The 23,700-nt window shown below is 42.1% G+C and overlaps 1 protein-coding gene across 1 annotated transcript; it reads left to right on the top strand.

Annotated features, from left to right (window-relative positions):
- The first annotated feature begins 6,221 nt into the window (after window positions 1-6,221).
- TMEM170B (transmembrane protein 170B) lies at window positions 6,222-23,253 on the top strand. The gene is made up of 3 exons (XM_075706319.1): window positions 6,222-6,318; window positions 18,085-18,255; window positions 23,123-23,253. Exons 1-3 carry the CDS (start codon window positions 6,222-6,224, stop codon window positions 23,251-23,253), a joined length of 399 nt encoding a protein of 132 aa, XP_075562434.1.
- The last annotated feature ends 447 nt before the right edge of the window (window positions 23,254-23,700 follow it).

Here is a 23,700-nt window from a genome sequence, read left to right as displayed (position 1 = left end):
CTGCAAACATGTTGGGGTAACCAAGAACTGTGTAAGACTAGATGAAACTGGCCTACGCTACAGAGGAACAAAAATACATACCAGTGGCCCTTACTGATAGACAGGAACTGTTTGTTCCCTAAGGCAACTGAATCTCTAGAAACACCTGTGACAGTTCTACTGAACATAATTACAGTTGTCAGGTGAAAAGAAGCTGCAATAAGATCAGATAATTCCACCATTCAGAACTGAATGTGAGGTCCCCTGAAATCAATGAGATATTTCCAGGTTACTTCAATGGATGCTGGGTCAATTGGGGAAGAACCTGCTTAGGAGCTGACTGTGCTATTGCAAAGCACGGAAATGATTTGTGTGTAGCACAGCTGCCCTGGGAGGGGGCGGAGGGGGGGGAAGTAAGAGTTTTGAGGAAATGTCCTGCTTTGTGATGCTGATGTGTCACCTCCTGTCTGCTCAAGACTGTGTTGACTGAGGAGCAAAGGAGAGATGGAGCTCAGTGGATGGGTGCTACAGATCAGAAATACATACGTACAGGTGCAGGTTGCTTTAACTGTGCAGGTTGAAGTTACAGGTATTTCAACAAAATGTAGGTATTTTGAAGCTGATTTGTCCTGAATTCTGAATCATAAAAGAAATGCAAACATGTATTGCAAATCGGATATCCCAGTGCTTAGGATCATATATAGGAGCTATGCAGAAAAGCCTATATACTGTCTGGATAGTAACATGCTTATGTGAGGGCTAAATAAAAATTAGTTTAATGAAGGAACAGATTTCTCTACCAAACTTCCAGCAACTTCAAATCAAAGAATTTAAAAATAGGATATTTCAAAACTAATAACTTGACAATGTCCTTGCTAGCTAATGACCTAAGCATATGAGAAACCTGATGTGGCTATCACGCATCACATTGTTGACATGAATCTTGAGAATCTGGTACATTATTTAAAAAATAATGGGGGGAGGCGGGGTCGAGGGAGGACTATTCTAAAAGAAATATGTCTTGCAGCAAGTAAGCTTTTTGCATTTTGGCCAAAGAACCTTTTTTAACATGGCACTGACGAGAACAAAGGAGCAAGGGTTGTTCCCCACTTTGACTTTATTCTTAACTCCCGAGGGAACAGTGAAATTAGTTTTATCCATGGTTTGAAAGATGGTTGTTTCTGCTAGCCTATTCCAAATGTTTTCTAATGACAGTTTTCACAGGTAACTGCCTGCTTTCAACCAGCTTAAAAGAGGAAACACAAATGATAATTTAGACTTCATGTGAACCCTGACAACGTTCTTAATTGTAAGAAAAGATTCCTTGAGATGTGTTCACACAGATTAAAAAAAATCCTGTTGTAAATAGCAGCATAGTTGATATTAACAGTAGTCCTGACTTCAAACTGCCGCGTGTGTATGAGTGCACACTTCTGTGTGTGTGTGCACAAAGAGGGTAGGAGAAAGCCTTATTTTCCTGAATGGTGATCTTGTTTAAAACAAATATGTGGCTTAGTCTTTTAAGCAGTACGGAGTTAAATGCAAAAAAACAGATTTAGTTCCCAGTTTAGGCAAGAGTTTATTTATGATAGCACTTCACAAGTCTTTTCAGAGTAGTCAGTGGGACTTTTATACATATTTCATGACGGGTCCAATCTTTAAGGCTTTGTAATACATGCAAGCATTTGGCTGAAAGTCAGTGACTTTTACTGAGGGATATTCTGACACAACTAAGCAGACTTTTTCTTTCAAAGCTTTAATTAAAAGAGATTCTAACTGCGTGTTCTAAGTACCCAAAGGTATTGCGTTGAAATAACTTTGCGAAGTAAGCCATGGCAGCCTGCGGAAGATGCTGCCCGTCGCTGCCTAAGTCCCGTTTCCCGGGTGTAGCCGGCTGTGCGGAGGAGACCTGCAGCACCACAGCGCTCCATCTACTGGAGCGTGGGAAAGGTCTCCCGTGCACCTCTGCCTCCCTCTGCAGCCTTGGAAGCCGGCTCCGAGTGGTTTTCTTGGTGGCTTAGATCAACCTGTGAGGCTGCTTCCATGCTGGGGAGAGTTGCGATATTTAGCCCGTGATATCACCTTACTTCCTTCCTCTCCTACGTCGCTGTTGAGGCATCTTCATCCATCATCGAGGCTAGGGGCTGAGATTGCGTTTCAGCCTTTTAAGAGCTGGGATTACGAGGCTGAGGATCTCTGAATGACCCGGTTCTCAAACCACAACTAGCTGTGGCTGCCAATTCTTCTGATTGAGTAGTAACTGCTGTGCGTAAAATGGTGGTCTAGAAGGGGGCAAGTAGGCAAATATCTATCGCTAACGTCTGAGATATTCATTTACTATCTGTACTTGGTAATGTCTTGTCAGCAACTTGAATCACAGGCTAAAAAAGCCCCCTTTGAAGGTGTCGGGGGGAAGATGTCTGGATATCCAAACAGTGCTGTGGTTATCCATTCAGTAAAAAAAAAAGACCTCCAGCAGATCTTTAACTGCAGTGACAGTCTATCTGCATGACTAGCGCTAGTTAGAAAAACTCAAGCGGAAATTTTTTCTTCAAGGGGATGAGAGGGGACAAGGCCTGCCCCCCCCCCCCCATCCTTGGGGGGGACCCTGGCTGTCGTGGCCTTCTGTGACCTGCGCTCTGGCCCCCGAAACACCGCACTGGAGTGGAAACGTCGGGTTTATCTGTAGGCAGATGGCAGAGGTTTATTTGTGGGGTTGTTTCCCCTCGCCCCCCATTTTTCCTCCACTTGCAAACCTTCTCCTAGTTCCTACTTCTACCAATTCCTACTTTTGCGGAGATTTTTCGGTGTCAGTCGTACCTCCCAGCCTGGCAGACCTCCTTCTGCCGCGCTACCAGCAAGCCCCCTGAGCCCTCTCTTACGCAGCCACCTTCCCTGATCTGTCCCCACATCCCCTGCTGTGCCCGTCCTCCCCCCCATCACAAGGGTATGAAGTGGTCTCACCAGGCCCTTACAAAATGGCTACTTCTCTTTTTTTTAATCTTTAATACTTTAAGGAACTACCTTATCTGATTAAATACTAAGATCATGTTCCTTTAAATAACAAATATTATATATTTATTTGCATTACCAACCTGGGCAGTGCTGCTCCTTGTGATTTCTCCTCCTTGAGGTCTCTGCAGCCATCGTCCCCCTTTGCTTGCCTTGCCCAAGCACTCCTGGCTGTTTCTCCCCCTGGGTCGCAGCTTCAGCAGCAACCTAAGCCGAGCTGCCTCAGCCCTACCAGGGACCCCTTGCCATCGTCGCTGTTGCTCTGTACATTGCTGCCTACAGAGCTCATAATAATCCCCATGGGGAGCTAATACTCGCAGGCCTTCTGTGGCAACACCTCCCAGGTGAGAGGTCTTGCTGAGGACAAAACATTGGCCACAAGTCCCTGCTCATATGAAGTCACAGTTTGGAGGAGTGGATTTTGGTTGTTTCTGCTGCTTCATTCAAGGCACTCTATTCCTCCAGTATGGTCCTCCCAGTGTTGTGCTACTGGGAAACATCATTGCCATGCAACACCTTTTTTTGCTTTGTAAGTCAATACTTTAACACTATTTTCCTCGATGATCCAGTTAGCCTTGTTTTCACAACAAAAAGGGCATTTCAAATTTGTACCCAGCTCACCTGCTGGATGATGGACTAAGCTGAATAAATGAGATGAATTACAGCCCCTTGTAAGATCAGTCTCTGCCCCTTTATCCCTTCTGCACTGTCAACAGAGCTTCTCCAAGTGTGCCAGTAGCGTTTGCTCAGAAAATGTTCAATTAATTAAGATGTTGCATGCCTGAGGTTTGACAACCATTTTTAGCATCGTAGGCAGAGTTTCACCAGAAGTTGGCCTGCGTTTTTAGTGGATCGCTCTGGGGAGGGAAGCTGGTTTGTTCTCCCAGGATCTAGAGAGGATTCCTTTTAACTGGGAGTTTCTCTGATTATACCATAGTGTCCTGTGGAGCATGCTTTTTCCTGGGGCATTGGTCTACAATACAAACAGATTTAGGGTTGGGTTTTTTAAGTGCATTGGAAAATGTTTGCTTTCTCAAAGTTCAGCATGCAGAAGTTAAAAAGAATAAAGCTGAAGTAACTGTTTCTAAACACTCCATTGTATGTTTTGCATTCAAACATACATGACATGCTGTTTTCTGACTGAGCCCTACACAAAGTATGGAATAATTCTGTCCTAAAAATGAATCACTACTGTGTAATGAAGGGGACCATTTTCTGTGAGGCCTGGAGTTGCTGTGGTGGTGGGATTGCAGAAGAGGGAGGGAGGGAGGGAGGACTGTCTATTGGTCAGGGAAGGGGGGGACCAGGCCCAGCAGCTGGGTTCTTTCTCCATCGCAGTGATCCTGTGCTTAATCAGTCAAACCCAGAGCCCTCTAGGGAGCCGTTCACTGTGAGTTTCTCACTGCATGGCTTGATACCTATTTGCAGAAATGCCAAGCATTGTCAGCTGCAAACAAAAGGCTTTGGGAGCAGTCTGCTGAACCAAACATCCCACAATAGCCTATCTGAAAAAAATCAGGTCAGCGGCATCAGGCAGGACATTAGTTGGTTGTCTGTTGTGGCTCTTCATGTATAAATTGCAAATTATATTGCGAATTACTTTACCTCCCTAACCCCTTACATCAAAAAGGATGCTGACATAAAGTGATGTTTATGAAGTGCTACAGTAAGCACTGCTGAAGAAAGGCAAGTGAGGAAACGTGTGCTCTAAATATGGCTTCAGGCCACATATTTAAGAACAGAGGGGAAAATTGCTGGCTTTTAAATCGGTAAGCACCGTGCATCCTGTGCTTCGAAAGCAGCAGCGTTCAGCTTAAAGACTGCATTTTTTTATCATACATACATAAAGCAAAGGAACTAGGGACTGGCGTATGGTTACAGAATTAAGATTTGCTCAAGCTTCCCCACGTTTTCTAACTTTTGAGGGCTTTAATCTGCAACAGCGTTGCCGTTAGGGCTCTTGGGTCCAAAGGAATAGACGGGAACGTTCACTGCAGCATTGCCTGGACGTTGCCTCAGGCTGACGGCTCCTCCACTGCACGCCCTGCCGCCACCTGAGCTCAGGCAGCGCTGGCCTTCCCAAGCAAAATTCACCTTTGGGCGCAGAGCTGGCCTGCCCCGTCCCCCCGGCGCTCGTCGCTCGGGGCCGTCTCCTCAGCTGGCCGCCTCCTTCCCGGCCCTCAGCGGCGGGGGGGGGGGGGGGGGGCGAACCTCAGGCCCCGCCGCGGAGACGCTAACGCCCGCGCTCCCTGGAGCCTTGTGTTTCAACGCCGCGCGGGAAAGCCGCTGCCGTTTCTGCTGCCGGTCCCGATACCGGTCCTGGTGCCCCGGTCGCGGCCCGCTCCCGCCCGCCAGCTGAGGGGGCCGCCGCTGCCGCCTCCTCCTCCTCTTCCTCCTCAACGGCGGGACCGGCCCGCGGCGCCCCGGGCACGTGGGCTGAGCCCCTCCCTGTGGCGGGGGCCAATCAGGGAGGGGCGCGCGGCCGAGCGCCGGCTGCCGCCCTGCCCCTCCCACGCACGCCCGGCGAGCGGCGGCGCCCGCGACCCCCGGCGCCTCGCATGGCGCCTGCGCGGGGCCGCCCGCCCGCCCCCACCTCGCTCCCCCTCCTCTCCCCCCCCCCCTCCCCGCCCGCTCGCTCGCTCGCTCCCTCCCCTAGGGCGGCCACCGGCGCCTCGCGGCGGGCGGCACGCGCCGTCCTTCTGCCGCCGGCGGGGGCGGGGCCGCGGCGGGCGCTGCTGCATGCAGCTGCCCGCGTGAGGGAGGGCGCCTCGCGGCCGCCCCGGCCCCGCCCCCGCCCCCGGTGATGCCAGCGCCCGCGGCGGCGGTGCCGCTGGCGGGGCGGCGGCCGTCGCTCACGGCGAGGGAGGCGGCCGCGGGGTCCGCGCCGGCCTTGCCGTCCGCCCCCGCCACCGGCTCGCACCTCGGGGCCGCCCTGCCCTGCCCCTGAGCCGCGGGGAAGCGCCAGTGGCCGGCCCGATCGCCCGGCTTCCCCCCCCCGCCCCACACACACCCCCCCGGCCGCCATCTCCCCCTTCGTCCTCGATGTCTCCCCCGCGGCGCGGAGGCCCCTTCGCCGCCTCCCCGCCCTCTCGCTCCTCGCCGCCGCAGCCCTCCCGCCCCGCGGTCCGGCGGCGAGAGGCGTCCGGCCTCCCAGCCGTCAGGCCGCCGCTGCCGCCCGTCCCCCCCGGCTGAGGAGCGGCGGAGGAGAGGCCGCCGGACCGCCCGCCACCATGAAGGTGGAAGCGGGAGACAACTCCATGATCAACCTGTCGGTGCAGCAAGTGCTGAGCCTCTGGGCGCACGGCACCGTCCTCCGCAACCTCACCGGTAACCGGGCGGCGGCGGGGCGTGGGTGTGCGGGGAGGAGGTGGGGCTGGCGCTGGCACAGGCGTGGGGGCGGCGGGGCCGAGGGGGTGCGGGGAGCCGCGTGGGTTTGCAGTGGGCCAGCAGTGCCGCCCCCGGGGGAGCCGGGGGGGGGGGGGGGCCGCTCCGTGACTGGAGAGCGAGCCCCGTGGCACACAATGGCGGGCGTGGGTGTAGGAGCGGCGTGCGGGGCTGGGGGGGGCTCCCCGCGTGGTGTGGGCAGGGCTGGTGTTCGTGTTCCTGGGTCTGTGTGCGTGTGTATACACGTCTGCTCTGTGAGCACGCATGTAACGCGTGTGCGTGCTTGGAGGGTTTGGGCGTGGGGTGGGTGTGCCCGGGGAAAGGAGAGGGATTCTGCCTGCGACGTGCTGGGGGGGCTGCTGGGCGCACCTGAGATGTCGTGCATGAGTAAAGGAGCTGATGATGTGAGTGTGTTCGCTGGCTTTCGTATGTCTGTATATAATACAGGGCTAATGGTATAGGGTATGCATATATGAGCAAATGGCGCGTACCTGTGTGTGAGTAAAGGGTTGTAGACAGTGTGTGTGAATCTATAAATACGTGCGGAAGGCTGGAGTATGTTTGGAGGAGTGCTGTTTGTTGGTTTGGTTTTTGTTGGGTTTTTTTTTTTTTTTGGTGGATATATGCTCATTGGTATTTGACAGAAAGCCATAAAAACCAAACAAAAAAACCCCAGAGAAATGAATGTGAGAAGCAGGGACTTTCTCCTCCACCACCCCCAAGATGCCCCTGGACAGCGAGGGCTATGGGAGTTAATGGGGTGGCAGGCGTTTGCTGACAAATCGACATAATCTTAAGCATCAGGGATTCTTAGAGACTGAGCTGTTCTGAAAAAGTTCTGTGAACAAAAGTAGAATCAGGTCTTCCTTCTCTGGGATCTCGGGATCTTTAGCTACCTTTGGCAAGAACTGGCTCTTTTTCTGCTCAGTCTCATGCTGAAAAAGGGGTGCGGACTACTGTCAGACCCAAGGCATATAGTGGAGAGGTGTCCCTTCTGATTTCCTGTTCTGTCCAGGTGTAAAGAAAAGCATAAGCTTCCAGCTCTGAGTAAGGAGGGATTTGGTGTCAACAGCAGAGATGTTCCTGAGTAAATTCTTTCTGCTTTGTACAGGGGTATATATTAAGTGGTGACAGATCAGTGGGAAATGTTGAGTGAAGAGGATATGTTTCTAATATTTATGAAAGAGTCTTATGCCATCCCCCTTCTATATTAATGACTGATAGATTTTTTTTTTTTCTTTTCCTAAATCTATTCAAGGTGGAAGAAGTATGATGAAAATAGAGGTGTAGCTGAAGTTGAAGCTGTAGCAAACAGAAAATGATCATCTTAGGCTTTATTATCTTTCTTGTTCTTTTAACTTCCAGGATACTTTTTAATGTAATAAAAAGGTTATACAGATTTTTTTTTTCTTTTTATTTGATCTATGAACATTTAAAGATGAGTTTCTGATGATTACATTTTCCAGGTATTAGTGTGGTGACACACTAATACAGCTCATTTTCTGGAGTTATTTTTGCATACTTCTTATAAAAATACAATTTGTACTCTTAAAACGAAAAGTGCCAGATACCCTCTATAAAGTTTTTCTTGTTAGAGCATTATGCAACATAGGCATTTCTATGAAATTCAGTGCTGAGTGTTAAGTAAGCAGAACAGTCTGTTTCTTGATGCTTTTGCAATATAACAAGGGGTTGCACAAGGTATTTTTAATGTGGAATGGTTTTTCTTTTTAATTTAAAGAATATGAAAAATAATTATCTGTCATAATATTGTTGGAGAATGTCAGTGTCAGTTGTAGTTGCAGTACAGTTTCTGAATTGGTGCTTAAATGCAGGTTGTCCTTGTAGCCATAACCTGTTGTGCTGAATGTTCTTATGGACTGTCAACAGTTAGGATTTAAAGTCTTCTATATAAGATACACTGTTACTGATTATATCTTAGGAGGTTGTTTTTAATATAATAATTGATATTAATGAATAGCTGTTACTGAACTTACATAAATCCTTCCTAAAATACTTACCAAATGTAGAAGTAAACTTTGTTCCAATACCGACGTTCTGGTTTTTCTGTGCTAAGAAAATAGGTGTGTGAATGAGTTTATCTTGTTTGGCTACTTAATTCATTCCCTTTTGCGTCTCTGTCAAGTATAAGGAGAAACTTCTTCAGAGTACTAGGAGAAGAAATTCATAAATATACAAGTATTCCATGAATATTCTTTAAGACTGCTTTGTGTTTATTTTTGGACTCAAAGTTGTGGTTTGGACTGGCTTTTAAGCTGCAGAAGTAAAAACTTATCTCTTTAGATAAAAAATGTTGATCATGTTTGCACAAAGTTGTAAAGTTTTATCAGCAAGCTTGTATCCTTCTTTCTTAAAAAAGATATTAATTTTCCAAAACTTTCAATAGGGACCTGATATGAAGTCTATCCTATGCCACAAAGTGCTTCAAACCTGAATGGTTTAATTTTGTGTTGTTTCTGCCCTCCCCCTGCTATGAGAAATTGAACCATTATTTTTATACCATATATCTGATTCAGGTTCAATATGTTTAAAAAAAAAAAAAAAATCACGTCTTTCATGTATGGTCGAAAATACCCAGGAGACCACAGACAATTTCATTCCTGCCACATACACATCACACCCTGCGATGGCCAAAGCTGCAAGCACCATTCTTTGTAGCTGAACCTTGGCCCACCAACGTGATGTACTTTGCTTCATATCTTCCTGACTTCACTTGGGAGGAAGAGGAGTAAATGTACAGTAAATTACTGTAAATGGTGGAGGTAAGGGTCTAGTAACCATGGGAGAGGAGGCTTTTATCTCACCCTGTCTTACTTCCTCCAGCAAAGCCCAAGAACAGCCCCTTTATGTGGACCGGCTGTGTTTTAGAGTTAGCAGTAGATCAGTGTTTACTAGAACAAGTCAGATAATAGCTGAATCTGAATTGAAAAAAAATCCCAGTTTGAGTGCCCATTAAAATAAATATTTATGTTTAAAGGCTACTTCCACAATAAAGAACTTAGCAATATTTCTACTCTTCCTGTAGCCAATGTAAATGTTTTGTTTATGTCTAGTTATTGCGTGTTCCAAAGATTTAAGCTTCTGATCCAAGTTACTGCATGTTCTGAAGGTGTAAGCTTCTGGTCTGAATGGGCTTTATATTAGTCGCTAAGGAGGTAGGGGGAGAATGTCATCTTTTCTGTGCCACTGCATGCAGAGGAGTTTACCAAAAAAAGAAGAAAAAAAAAACCCACAAACTTGTGTTGTACTGTATGACTTCTAAAGTCAGAGTCATCTTCCTTCTCCTGCCCACACCTGCAGTGTCCTAAGTGATGAGCTCAAGCCTCCACAACTGTTTTTATCCACTTGGAAATAGAAGTCTGTAATTTTAAAGTGCTGGACAGTAATAACTCCTGAACTGGTTGAAAGTGAACATTTATAAGAGATTATGGGTGTCGCATAGAAGATGCTCCTTGTCTGTTACATTTGTTCCTAAGCTTCATCCTGTAATCATAAGTCCCTGATTGTCTAGATTATGTCCCCTTTCCTGTAACTTGAGAGGACTACTTTGTAATTTATAATTTAAATGCTCTTCAGCAAGTGCTTCTCTTCCACTTAATGCAGCAAAAATGTTAGCATCTCAAAACAACAACTTGAAGTTGTCAGGACTATACAGTCAAAAATACCGGTTAATACAATAATTAAGGAAAGGACCCAGTGATGAAGAAAATACTGTAACACGTAGAGAGCTGGGTTACGTTTGCGGGTATAATGTACTGGCATTTCTTAATCTGAGTGCTTTGAGTTTATAAATCTACAGGAATATAACATTTTACAGTTTCTTAATTCAAAGTTCAGCACATGCTACCTTGTTGATTTAAATTTGTATCTTTGTATTCACAGCGCAGACACTTATTGCTTGACTTAACTCTATAGCTAGTAGTGGTAGGCTGGGTACCTAGATTAGAATCCCAAGAGAGATACTTTCTTTTGGTGTAGTCAGTCTTGATTTATTAAATGTTATAGGCAATCATTATTCATCTGGCAAAACAAGCTAACGACTAGTGGAAAAGAAAACTGCTGAAGATGAAGCACTAAGGAGGTACTCCATGTTTACTGAAGCTGAGTGGCAGTAGGGGCAGCATGTTCATATATATAGAAATGCTACCATTTTCAAATATTATCTATACTTTGTGTGTTGACTTTGCATTTTTTTAATTTGCCCAAGATAAAGCCATTGGAGTGCAACTTCAAGTTTTGATAAGTAGGAAGCGATATGAATGTTATTCTAAACTGTAGCATGCTTTAAAAACTCTTTTTTTAATCTCAAATCTAATCTTTAAGGTTGTGTATGCCTACATCAGTATGATATGTATAATGTGTGTATATAGTACATAGGAATAGTGTATGTATGATATGTATCTATGGTATGTATAAATGCCTAAATTAACAAAGAAGTACTTTAAAACTGGGGTGATAGGGCATGAATTACAAGTTATTTGAGCCTTGCCGTTTTTCTGGTAGAAAAAAATCCCCCTCCCCCCCAGTAAAACCAGTGGAAAGGAACATAAACTGAAGACAAGATTTAAGATAGTGGTTAAGCGCTAAGACTTTTAAATAAACCTGAAGAATGGATCTCAGTTGTCCTTATTAGAAAAGCTGTGGCTTCTATGCCATAGACTGGATGTCACTGTGCTTGTAAGCTAGTAAGTACTGGATCTTTCCTAGTTCCCTGTCAGTGCATTCCTTTGGCAACTGTGGAGTTTTGATACAAATAAGTTGTGTTTTGGCTACTTAAAGTAATTTGGATACACTGAAATTAAACTCTGAAACTTTCTTAGGGTCAAGCAAAGGAAGCTGGAAGGTTTTTCTAAAGTTTTATTTCATTCATGGCTCTTCAGGGTAGCCCTACGAGGACATGACTAAATAAACTGAGGCTAGGTTAGTATTTGGAGCTCACTGTCAGATAAAACTAAATCATTATTACCATACCAGCAAAGTACTCCATATGTGCAGCTTATCATCAGAAGAGCAGCTAATTAGTATAGCTATGCAAAGACTGAGTTTTTTTGACAGCATGCTTTTTTATCGAGGTAGCAACAATGATCATGTAGGTAAGTTTATACCTCTTAAAGTATGAATCAGTATATAGGACATAAATAATTTTTGTACCACCATGTTCTTAAGACACTTCAGTCTTACCTCCTCCTCCTTATAGGTATTGCAAATGTTTCAACTACTCGGTTGTTTTTGAACAAGCGAGGTCGTGACAGTTGGTGTCCAGAGGTCCACATTCTCTTTCTCTATTTTCTAGTGTCATCTCTCAGTGTTACCCTCAACCCATTCTTTGCTTCCTTCGTTGTCACTCTAGCAGACTTTTTTCCTGAGAGTCATCTCTCATCATGATTCTGGAGTTAGATGATACTGAATTTCAGTGAACCTTGAGCTCTTTCACTCAGAAATTTCTACGCATTAAGTTCTTTGCCCTCACCCTGTCAGGATAAGAATGACTAAGTTGTTGTCTAGGTTTCTGGAGCTTGAAGCCTTCTCCATTTTGCCTAAAAGGTTGGCTGTCCTCCTTACCCTGTCCATCCATATCAAACAGCTTACTGGGTTGTCTTCATCACTGGCCTAATTAATGAGCAGAAGTAAATAAGTGAGTGTGTTGAACTACCAGGCATAAAAAGGATAAATAAAGGAGGATAAGAAAGGATGACTCTTCCTGCCTTTCCAATGGAAGGTGCTGGAAAGAGATTTGTTCTGTTTCAGCTTCTAGGACTGAGGTGGTGTTTTAATGAAGTGAGGTGGTGATTTAACAAAGTGGATGCTGTCTATTCAGGTATCTAAAGAAATTTTTGTATCCAGAGGAATTGTGAATAAATATGCACTCTCTTACTAAAGCTGAAGAACAGGAAACACTTATGTGAAATAGTCAATTGATACCATTCTCTGAATTGCAGATCTTTCAGGTTTTTTAACAGCTACTTTAACATGACAAAGATGACTGTGACTATAAATGGCTCCAATTTTGTATGTTGTGTAAGTTTTGTGAGAAATATGTTGCTATGTTTCATTGAGTCCCTCACTAGAAAAGCCAACTTTGCAAGAGAAAGGTATGTTCTAAATCCCTGAGAATTTGATCACACAAAGCTTTTTAATCACTTCCTTTAATGTCAGATTTTAAAATGCTACTGTCATACGCTGATTAGGTAAGTTATCATGCCAGAATATTTGTTGAGTAGTCAATTATCCCTTTTTCTTTATTTTGTATCAGAATGCAACAATATAAATTATTGCCCATTCCTTGCTAATGTCAACCATTTGAAAAAAAAAAAAAAAACCCAAACCCAAATAATGACTCTTTAGGAAATTAGAGTTATCTTGGCACTGAGGGAAGACGCTAGAATAGTTCCAACCACAAGATTAAGTGGCAGAACTGTACTTTGTTTCCTGTTCAGGGAGATTCTTTCTCTTCCTTTCCTTTAAAAATCTAATTCTTGTTGCAGCAGGTGAGAATCTTTAGCAAGTATGTGTGTGAGGGGAGGGGGAAGACAAAACAAAGATCCTCTAGTGTCTCTGCTCATAACTCTGTCTAGTAACTTGGTAAATAAAAACTTTTCAGCTGCTTTCATTTAACAAATTTAGGTATGTAAGTTGGTGGAGAGTGGATAATCTAGAGCATATGTACTTGATGGAGTTACCCAAATAAAAAGCAACTCCAAATAGAAGATGATGTCTTAAGTAATTTGCCTACTTACAGGATAGAGGCAGTTAACCAGTCCTCAACTGCTTGCTGTGTCCCTCACCCCGCTTCCTGCCTTCTGCAAATTGGAGTGTCACAGGCCTAAGTCCCTAACCCTTCTGTTCACACCTGTCACTTCCCCCTTCTGTCTCCTTCCCAAATAAACAAAGTTTTGGTCCTTCCCCCCGCCCCCTCTTATCTTCAGCTGCACATGAAGGTGTTCCTTCCCTTCCCTCCAGCTGTTCTGAAGCGAACACCTACAAGTTTTAGCATCTGCAGTCAGTTTGGTAAAATTCTAAGCTATTATGAATAATTTATAGTAAAAAGGTACTGGATTATTGCAGGTATGTGTAACATTACCTGTATTTCTTGTGTCACTGACTTTGCAATGCTATTGAATTGAAAATCTAGGCCTCTGTGAAGTGATGGTTTATAACTGGTTTCTTTAAATGTTCCAGCTGCATTTGTGTGGAATGCGGAATATTTTTGGATGTTCTCTAATTTCCTTTTGAATGCATTCGATATGCATGTTGCTTTTAAAGAGTAGGAGAAGAAAGTGTGTACTGAAGAACTCAAGTTTATATTCCTTTATCCAGCGGTACATTTGGGGCTGGTTCTATTCTCATGTCTCCTGTCCCAAATATAAAGTGAGGGGTGATGTTAATTTTCCTTGAGCCTTATTAGGAATGTAAATAAGACCTAAGACATAGTTGCTCACTGTGCAGCTATTTTGTTATGCAACAGTTTGTAAATATTTTTGGTTTCTTAGTTCCAGGGGAGTAGTTAGCCTTCCCATAATCTTTCCTTTTCTTTTAAAAATACAGTCATTCTGATAAGTCTTCCCAAGGCTGGTGTCCTGGTTTTGGCTGGGATAGAGTTAATTTTCTTCTTAGTAGCAGGCATAGTGCTCTGTTTTGGATTTAGTAGGAGAAGAATGTTGATAACACACTGATGTTTTAGTTGTTGCTGAGTACTGCTTGTGCTAGTCAAGGACTTTTCAGCTTCCCATGCTCTGCCAGGTACACAAGAAACTGTGAGGGGGCACAGCCAGAGTAGTTGATCCAAACTGGCCAAAGGTCTATTCCATACCATGTGACGTCATGCTCAGTATATAAACTGGGGGGGGGGTTGGCCGGGGAGCCACGATCACTGCTCGGGAACTGTCTGGGTATCGGTCAGCAGGTGGTGAGCAATTGCATTGTGCATCACTTGCTTTGTATATTATTATTGTTATTATCATTATTATATTGTTATTATTATCATTATTATTTTACTTTATTTCAATTATTAAACTGTTCTTATCTCAACCCAGGAGTGTTTCTCACTCTTACTCCTCCGATTCTCTCCCCCATCCCATCGGGGTAGGGGCAGTGAGCGAGCGGCTGCGTGGTGCTTGGTTGCTGGCTGGGGCTAAACCACAACAGCTGGAAATCAATTGCCTTTTCTACCTGGTGAGAGTCGACAATGACCACAAATGCTGATTTCCTAAAAGGTGATCCAGTGCCTAGTAAACCCTGTGGAAGTTACAGGGAATGACGGTGTCTAACAGAGTCAGATTCCAACAGACTTTCTTGGTCCAGTTTCAAGGTTTTCAGCTGCAATGGCATTTTAGGAGAGCATGACTGAAAGTGCAGCTTTCAGTGTCCTGGGACTGTCCCTCAAATACATTTGCAGAGAGACAATTTTGCTTCTCCTCCCCATAGCATATCTGTGTACTGGGTTCGCTTCAGAATAACTGGCTGCTGAATAGTCTGCCATAATCGCAGGTCCCCTCTCACCTGAAACAGCTGAGTTTTCTGTTCTTGGGGTTCATGTTAAATGGGGACAAGTTTGTATCATTCTGATGCACTTTTATGAAATCGTTTGATACCTGCCTGAATTGAGTGTCCACAACAGCACACCTTCCAGAAGTTTGTTTTTAGACTGTGGAAGAACTGGTGGGATAATACTAATCAGTACACCATTGGTGTAGTTATGGAGTGTTTGGCAATCTTAGAAGCCTGCAGTTTTCATGTAACCTTGCATAAGAACCAAGCGTTTTCTTCAACTGCAGATTTGAAGTGTGTATTCTCAGAGTCTGTCGCTGGGGTATCAGGTTATCTTTAGTAAAGAAGCCCTCACTTTTTCTTGGTAGTTGATGTTTCATCTCTTGCATCCATCTTAGTCAAGAGAAATGAAAGTTTGGGTCAAGAACATTGTCAGCACTCTGTTCTGATGATCCAGGCCTCTCTTTTACTGAGTATTTTGCATATCGGTATAATCCGAGTGGTATGAAAATTGTGTGGCAGACTTAATTGCAGGAAAGGGTGCTGTGTCCAGAAAATAAGCAGCATCTCTGCTACAGTATTTACTGGCAAACAAGGCAAAACATCCTCTTCTGTGTAAGAACAAGTTATCTTTTGAAATGGTGCATTCAGCATCACATTCACCTGCCAGCAGTTTAGTTTCATGCTTCTCTGAATAATCTGGGAGATTGGCTCAACCACATTACTGTGGAGAACTAAAATGGAAGATCTAATATATGCACATAATGTCTTCTAGGATTGAAGGTCTTTAGAGATCGACATCTGCAAGCAAGGAAATGCTTGCTCTTGCCTACTCTTCCAATATTAGAGTTCTTTTCTCTAACTTTTGTTCTTCATGGTTATTCATATGGTAAAGTGGAACATAGACCTTGTGTTTTTTCACTGCCAGTGTTGCCAAAGCAGTTTAGACTTGAGAACCTGTTCTGTCTATTGCTACACTATAGTCTGCTTGGTCCATACCTCTAAAATTTACTAAGTATCTGCTAACAATCTACTTGGTGCTTAAGGAAACGATCCCCCATAGAACAGGAGCTTAGTTGTTATCGCTGTGATAGAATAGTGTTTTGAGCTGTTAGGAATCTGGTTTTGTGACATCTTTCAGTGAAAGGGTCTTCCCTGGTGGCTCTTCTGAGATACGCTAGAAGAATGAAAGTGTTCCTTCTTGACAGGGTTTTCCTGCCCAAAGTTGCATGTGATTTACGTTAGCAGGAAAGTAAACTTTTTTCCCATCTCCTAAGGTTTATTTCCCTATGGTCAAACTGTAGGCCTAGCAGGGCTGGTGTGTTCTATATGGATAGATCCTTTGGCTAATCTCCTTGTTTATTTGCTTCCACTGGAAAAAAACAATGGGAACACCCAAGCTGTGCTAGTAACAGACAAGGCCTGTTAGGATGGCAGGAGAGGTTCCCCTCCCAAACTATCCATGACCATGGCAGATTACATCAGCAATCAGTCAATCGTAATGTTAGTGAGGGGGTTTGTCAGGTATTTGTACAGTGACTACTTGGCACTCTTGCCACTGTTCTGTCACAGTAGCTTCTGAGAACGAGACATTTAGTGGAACAGTGCTGTGGTCATTACCCTTTTGCAAAGATTTTTGAGATGCAACTTTGGGCCAGGGGGGAAGGGATGGAGGATCTGAGGAGAGCTGCTTGGTGCCACCCTCAATATGTGTGTGCATATATCCAAGCACTCAGAAAGAAAAGTTACATCTTGAACTACAGCTGAAGTATTAATTGAATGTAGATTTACCACCCACCTTTTGGTTACCTTAATTTAGAGGAGTTGTAAGTCTTATGACATAGTTTTGTCTTTTATGCCTGTGTGAAAGGGGAAGGGTTGAGTCTATTCTCACAGTACTGCTAAATGAAAAAGCTTAAATTCTGTATTTGTGCTATGGATATACATACAATATTGACACTGGACTCAAAGGACTGTGGTTATTGTGTAGCAACCATTCTTTCTCAGCATCCTTTCACAGCATGTTTTGTTTGAGCTGCTAAGTATTTTTTAAGTTAGCTAATTGGGTCATATTTCTGCTTAAATGACTGATGTGTGTCAAGCTGCAATAATGCAAGTTCACCTCGTAAACGATAAGTATCCTGCTGTTGTAAGGAAGCTGTATTTTTTTTTTTTTTTTGAGGGGGTTTTAATGACAGTTTCATGGGATTATGTCAATCAGGAAAATGTGGCCCAATTTGCTGAATTCTGTGATGATATATACCTACTGTAGTTGACTTAAAATCAAACATACTCCCCCCCGTTGTTGCATTTCCCCACCCTTCTGAGTTATAGTAAATGATTTAGAAAATTACCACCAGATGAGAAAGGTTCTTTAATTCTTATGTAGCTTCATTGATGGTTCCTGCTCTTTTCTTTGTAAGTAATGATCATGACTGCCATTCTTGAGAGAAATGTTTGTACTTCACAGATTCTCATGATCTCTTGTCCTTGCTTAGTAATTTAAATAATAGTGACTACCTGTCTCTATGAAGTCCTGTGCTAAGGAATTAGAAGCAAGGAGTTAGATGTGTTAAAATTTCTGGTTAAAATTGTAGTGTTTTTATTTGTGCCTTTGAAGCTAATTAGATGGAACACTCTGTTCCAGCTCCTGGGTAGATAAACTGAAGTCTTTAATCTCAGTTTTCCCATTTGATGTTACCTGATGCTGTCTCTTCTTGTTTTAAACACTGCCCCCCCCAAAAAAAAAACCCCAAAGCGTGTGCACACACACCCTCACACACCCCAAACAAATGAAAAAAAACCACCAAAAAAACCCAAACAATTCTTGCCTTTTTCCTGATTCAGTCTGTTTCATTCTGCGGGTGTACTTAAAATACCTAGTACGAAATTGCAATTAACATTGTTTAAAGAAACCAATAAATGAATGATGGACTTCTTGTAATAATACATCTGAACTAAGAATTGTGCTGGAATCCTTTTTATAATGTTTTTATCATAATAGAGTTATTCCTTTATGATAGACTGTTAAAAGGGGGAAAATGTCTTGAGCATATGCTGATGTTGTCACACGGATTCCTTTTAAGATGGAAGTCAGTATTGCTTTTCTCTGACTGCATTGTATGCAATGTTTTAAAGTTTCTTACTTATAAAGTTCTTGTCTTGGAAATATTAACCCTTTATTTGACTGCTTTCTTTCAGAGATGTGGTACTGGGTTTTCCTCTGGGCTCTCTTCTCCTCTCTCTTTGTCCATGGTGCTGTGGGAGTATTAATGTTTGTGATGCTGCAGAGGCATAGGCAGGGGAGGCTGATCTCTGTCATTGTGGTCAGCATTGGATTTCTGGGTTCTATAACTGGAGCAATGATAACCAGTAAGTCTGTCTTTTTGTTTTTTTTTTCTTTCTTATTTTACATCTAACTTCTAAAAAGAAAACCCTTTTTTTTTTTAGTGATTTATTAATTGTTTATTAAGGATTTTGCCTTAGTTACATAGATATCTTAATGATAATGACAGCTGAGTTGCTCTTCTATTATGTAAAGGTAAAACTACTATAAATTGTCAGAGGTGTGCAGAAATCATCCTACTCTTTCATTTTAGAAATGTTGGGTACCAAGCTATTCAAAGGTGTATGCTCAGCAGCTAATATCTTTTTGGGATCAGGAAGAGCAGTCTTGTCCTACCATACTTGTTGCAGATTTTTTTTTGTCAAAGGTTTCTGATCAAGATCACCTCTTAGTACCCTTACAGCCATGAGTTTCTTTTGGAAATGAGGTCCTGCTTCCATTAGTTGCAAGGCTGACTTCCTGCTCATTTCCTTGAGCCTGCTGGAGGTTTTTAAATTGCACCTGGCTAGGATGTTGCCCTTTTAAGAGAAATAATGCACTGTAGGTAGTGATTTACAGCTCAGAAAATTTGTCTGTTCGGAGAAGTTACATGTGGCTCATGGATTTGGCAGAACTTTCCAGTCTTGGCTTGGCCTTAATGTTACTTTCTAGTTTATTTGGGGTAGGGAGGAAAGAGGGAGGAAGGCCATTAGACTCCCCTGTGCCCCCACCTCCTCCCCCCCCCCAAAAAAAAAACCTGTGTGCTGTTGTTCTAGGTAAAATGCTCTATGGCAAGGGCATCTGTTAGAGTTCCATATGGTGTTAGTCTAATGCCTACCACTCAAGATACATTTTAGACATTTTTTATTTCTTGACAATGTATCCACAGATAAGATGCTAACCATTTTTCTGTTAAAGCGGAATACTGAAAGGCTCACAGAGCTACGGTTAAAACCTATACTCATCATTAAAACACTGCAGAAAGCAGGAGTATTTTATGTAGTAAAATGCAGAAGTGTTACACCTGACCAAATATGGCACACAAGTGATGTTGCCAAGAACGTTTTGAGGAAATGCTGCTTAGCTGTTTTCATCTAGAGTTATTGGTATCAGGTACTGGTTTTCCATCTTTCCTAAGAAATTCTGTTATCTGTGTCAATACTGTAATATATGCCATAAAATCAGTAGGACACTTATTCAGTCTTTGGCTTTATCATATCCAGCTACTTTATCTAACTTACTTAAATAAACAGTAGCTTCCCCAAGAAAATAGGAGCATGGTAAGTTTTCTTTTTTTGTGGGGGAGGGAATATTATTTTTGCAGGAAAGAAGCTTGTGCTTCATTGTCTGAAACTGCTGGTAAGGAGTTCTCAACATTAAAATCAATGGATTGAACAGGGTCTGTGTTAACTTGAGCAGTAGTTTCTGCCCAAAGATCTTCAGTGTTGTTGACAAGATGGTCTAACTTGAAAGGTCTTTGAGGGTAAGGAACTGTAAATCTAGTGACCATCATATAGCCTTAAACTGTAGGCAAGCCTTGCTGCCTTTCATTCCCATTTTTCTTTGTGCTGCCCAGATTATCAGAATAGTGGTATCACTTCAGCTTTGAACACATTCATGGATGCTTTGTAACAGGTTATTTCCTGTTGCTACTGAAAGTCCTTCTTGCCTGTTGGTTTTCAAGGTTAAATAAGAATGCAAATGTCATGAAAAGTTTTGTTAAGACTTTCCTCAAAAGGTTGTTTTAATTGCTATATATTTCTCAGCCTAGAATTTCCATCATTTAACACAGTATAGTTCAGTTTTCAGTTCTACTCTTTTTTTGCTAAGGTGAGGTAGAACCAGCTGAGTGCATTACATTACATGTTATGCTGATTTTTGTCCTATGATTAAAATGGCAGTGGCCCTGTTACAAGGTCAATCATGCATGAGCGTTTCTGAAGAACGGAAGATAGGACATGTGATGCTGGAATACCCAAGCAGAGACTTTTACAGTATTCTGTGGTGGGCAAGGTTCAGGTTCAGTGTTTCTCAAACAATAAAGTACTTCGTGTCTTTTATCTATGCATAAAAAGAGGAGCAACACAGTTGTATCTTTGGCATCCGGTTTTGCAGGTCAAAACACTTAAGAAGTAAGCAGTACTGTTTATGTGTAAATTCACCTGAGAATTTCTTCAAGCTTCTACTGCAGACTTGTTATGCTGTTCCCAAAGGTATTGCGCAGAGCATTGCAACTTGGTTAGCCAAATACTTCTACTTTCAGGTATTTTTGTTTCTGGACAGCACTGGGTTGTTTCATACTGAAAGAAATTCTGTGGGGAGCTTCTGAAGACAAATTATGGTGATAAAATATTAAAGAGATTATTTTTGATAGCTATTGTGCTGCAAACTGGGATGCAAGTTGGAGTATTTAGTTGTTTGGAAATGCCTGGTCCAGTGCTTAAGAAATTGAAATAGCAAACTAACTTCAATTTCCATTTTGTATTTCCTGTCCGTCATTTGTGTAGGTGAATGAATGCAGTATAGATCATTAAATAATGTAGGTTTAATTTTGCTCAGGTAGATCTTTCAAACATTCTGGCCTACTGGGATGTTTTCGCCAGCATATAGAAAAGCAGGAAACACCTCAGTTCTAGGCTCTGAAAAATCACAGAACTTTATAAAGTTATAAAAAAAGTATAGAAAGCTTACTAAATAGCAATGGATACTGTAAAAAAAAACCCCAAACCCAACCCAAAAAAACTAACAAAAAAACCCTCCCCAAGAACCAAAAAAACAAACCCCAAAATCAAAAACAGATAAGTATCAGGCAGTTTGAGGCAAGGATTAAAAACAGATTAAGTATCAGGCAGTTTGAGGCAAGGATTTTAGCTGTATTTCATCCAGAAGGGTCTGTCCTTCATTCTCTCCCCAAGTGCACTCCTTTTTCCTAACATATTCTCATTTCCCTCATTGGCAGCCTATTGCAGTATACTTTGGCTCTGTACCAGTTGTACTGGGTTATGCGTTACATGTTGTATTGCACACTGTTATTTGATGAGTATAAATACATAATTATCAAACTAACAAATTTATATGTTTTTATTATTGATATTTTCCGGAATATCTCAGTGGTTTCTCAAGACGCCAAAAATTTCTGTTATTGATTAACTAATAGCATCAAATTCTGGTATCCCAGATTGGCTGATTTGAATTCACTTTGACAGTTCAATCGCCAAAATAATTTTAATGTCAGTACTGGGCTCAGTCTAAAGGATCTCTTTCAGTTTTTGACAGCAGATAGTCAGGGAACAAATGGAAAAGCTTATGCAAGGTAGCTGAGTGAAATACCATAAGGCTAGCCTTCTGGTGAGATATTTCTGACAAAATATACTTTATAGAATATGTCTTTTTTTAAAAAACACCACTACCAAAGAAAAACCCCAAAGCCAAAACTTACTCACCTAACAGTCTGATTAATAGTGTTTATAAATACTGTTATGGTCACACTTATTAGTGAATTCTACTCTTCCTAAAATTTTTGTAAAAATGAGGTGTTACTTTTTGAAGATACCAGATTATATTCAGATACAAATTGTACTTTCAGAAAATCTGTTGGAACTTCATGTATTTCTGTGTCAGTAATGGGTTTTTGATCACTTCAGCAGAATATTCCTGTTAGTGACTGTGCAAAACCAAGAAAATTCCAAATTTTTTAACTCTTGCCTATTATTTAAAAAAATGGTGATGGCTTTTCAGTTTTGTTTGAGCCTTGAAAAAGCCTCTGTGATCTCTGAAAGCATTTAATTATGACTAGATAGCATCTGAGACCATACATACTGAAGGTCTATAATTAAGTTTTGGGTTTTGGTCTTCAGGAAAAATTCACTCTATTCTGAAATAAAGGATAATGTACTTAATGTTTGTTCTTAAGGCAAAGCAAGCAAGCACTGTATTTCTTCTTTGAATGAATATTTTAGTACCCTTAAAAGGCTCAGAAGAAATGCCTAAGCAGAGAATGTTATTCATCATTAGCGTGTTATTTTTTCTGACTGATCTTTTTCTCAGGTATTTGCTCCAAGACATAACAGCTATCCCTTTGCTCTGTGACTTCTGTTCTTCAAATGCATGTGATAAATTTAGCATGTGAAAGGCAGTAGAGGGGAGTTAGTAGCACCTGGCTTTGTTTACAGTGCAGTATTTTTTCTGGTTTATCCTGGCCATTTGATGTTATACTTCAAATGGAAATTTGCACACAACTGTACAAGAAAAATGGTCTCTTAATTTTTAATGTGTTACAGCTCAATCTAATTATACTGGTTAGAAATTTCCTCTCATACACATTCATGGATAACAATGCAATACTTTGATCTTTTTCATGTTTTGCTTGATTTGCTTAAACAATTGCTAACAATTTAGTAGTCTAAGTCAAAATTAAACTGACGTAATGTGACCAGGTGATTCAACTGACATATTAAATGAAGCTGATAGATGTGTGTTTACAGTTATTTTGTAGACACTAGCAGTTTTACAGTTGTTGTCTTCTCCCTACCTATACAAGCACTATTAAACCACACTTTGGACTTGGTCAATTTTTAAAGGATTTTTTTTGCTACCTTTTCAAATTAGCAGAAGGCAAAAATGTAAAAAAGATTTGAAGATGTCTACAGGGAAATGGCAAGATTCAGTTTTCTTAAATCACACTGATGTTGGAAAACTCAGTCGTGTTCAGTTGGGAAAATCATTTCTGAAGGACTTTCATAACAACTAGAAAAATACAAGCAAGACTAGTAATTCTGTAATGCCATGAAGTAATACGGTGTTCGGTAATGTTCTATAAGTAGCTGATGTGTAGACACAGTAAACAATTTGTCATATATATCAGTCTTGGCTTTATTTCTGTGATTTGATCATTGTTTTTCTTGTGATTCTTAGGTGCTGCAGTAGCTGGAATTTACAGAGTAGCGGGAAAGAATATGGCTCCCTTAGAAGCTCTTGTCTTTGGTGTTGGACAGACAGTACTGACATTAATTATCTCATTTTCAAGAATTCTTGCAACGCTTTGAGACTTACGTAAAAGGGGAAAAAATCAACTAGTTTAAAGAAACCTTTAATCTGAGGAGAAGCTTCCTGAAAGTGGATTCATCAGCTTACAAACTTGAATTCTAGCACAAGAGAAAGGAAGCTATGTGGAACCTGCACTACAAATCTAGAGGTTCAGTCAAATGAACAGACTGTCCTCTAGTGTCTGAACTGTTGTGCTTCTGCACTGCGCCTCATGTGCCTCAGTCATAGGCAAGGTGCAATCCATGCGTGCGAAGTTGAGTTAAAGCACCTTGAATAGCTGCCAGTCAGGTCAACGCTTGGTGATGGGATCATTGTTCTTAACAGTGTTGTAATAAAATAAAGGGACGCTCCTGAAAATTGCTGTATGTGCCAAACTTGGAGTTTAATTCTTAACTGTTGGTTGGGTAAGCTTTGAAAGTGTAACTGTAGAAGACTGCTGTGAACAT

The sequence above is a fragment of the Pelecanus crispus genome, chromosome 2 (genome assembly GCF_030463565.1).
Source record: "Pelecanus crispus isolate bPelCri1 chromosome 2, bPelCri1.pri, whole genome shotgun sequence".
Lineage (NCBI taxonomy): Eukaryota > Metazoa > Chordata > Aves > Pelecaniformes > Pelecanidae > Pelecanus > Pelecanus crispus.
The sequence above is the reverse complement of the archived record's forward strand: the minus strand, read 5'-3'. Positions and strand labels throughout refer to the sequence as shown.

What these genes read in the sequence shown, in the direction of transcription:
- TMEM170B (XM_075706319.1), top strand. Translation starts at nt 6,222, where the DNA reads ATGAAGGTGGAAGCGGGAGACAACTCCATGATCAACCTGTCGGTGCAG. An exon ending in CGTCCTCCGCAACCTCACCG is followed by an intron (nt 6,319 to 18,084) that starts GTAACCGGGCGG and finishes GCTTTCTTTCAG; the next exon opens with AGATGTGGTACTGGGTTTTC. An exon ending in AACTGGAGCAATGATAACCA is followed by an intron (nt 18,256 to 23,122) that starts GTAAGTCTGTCT and finishes TGTGATTCTTAG; the next exon opens with GTGCTGCAGTAGCTGGAATT.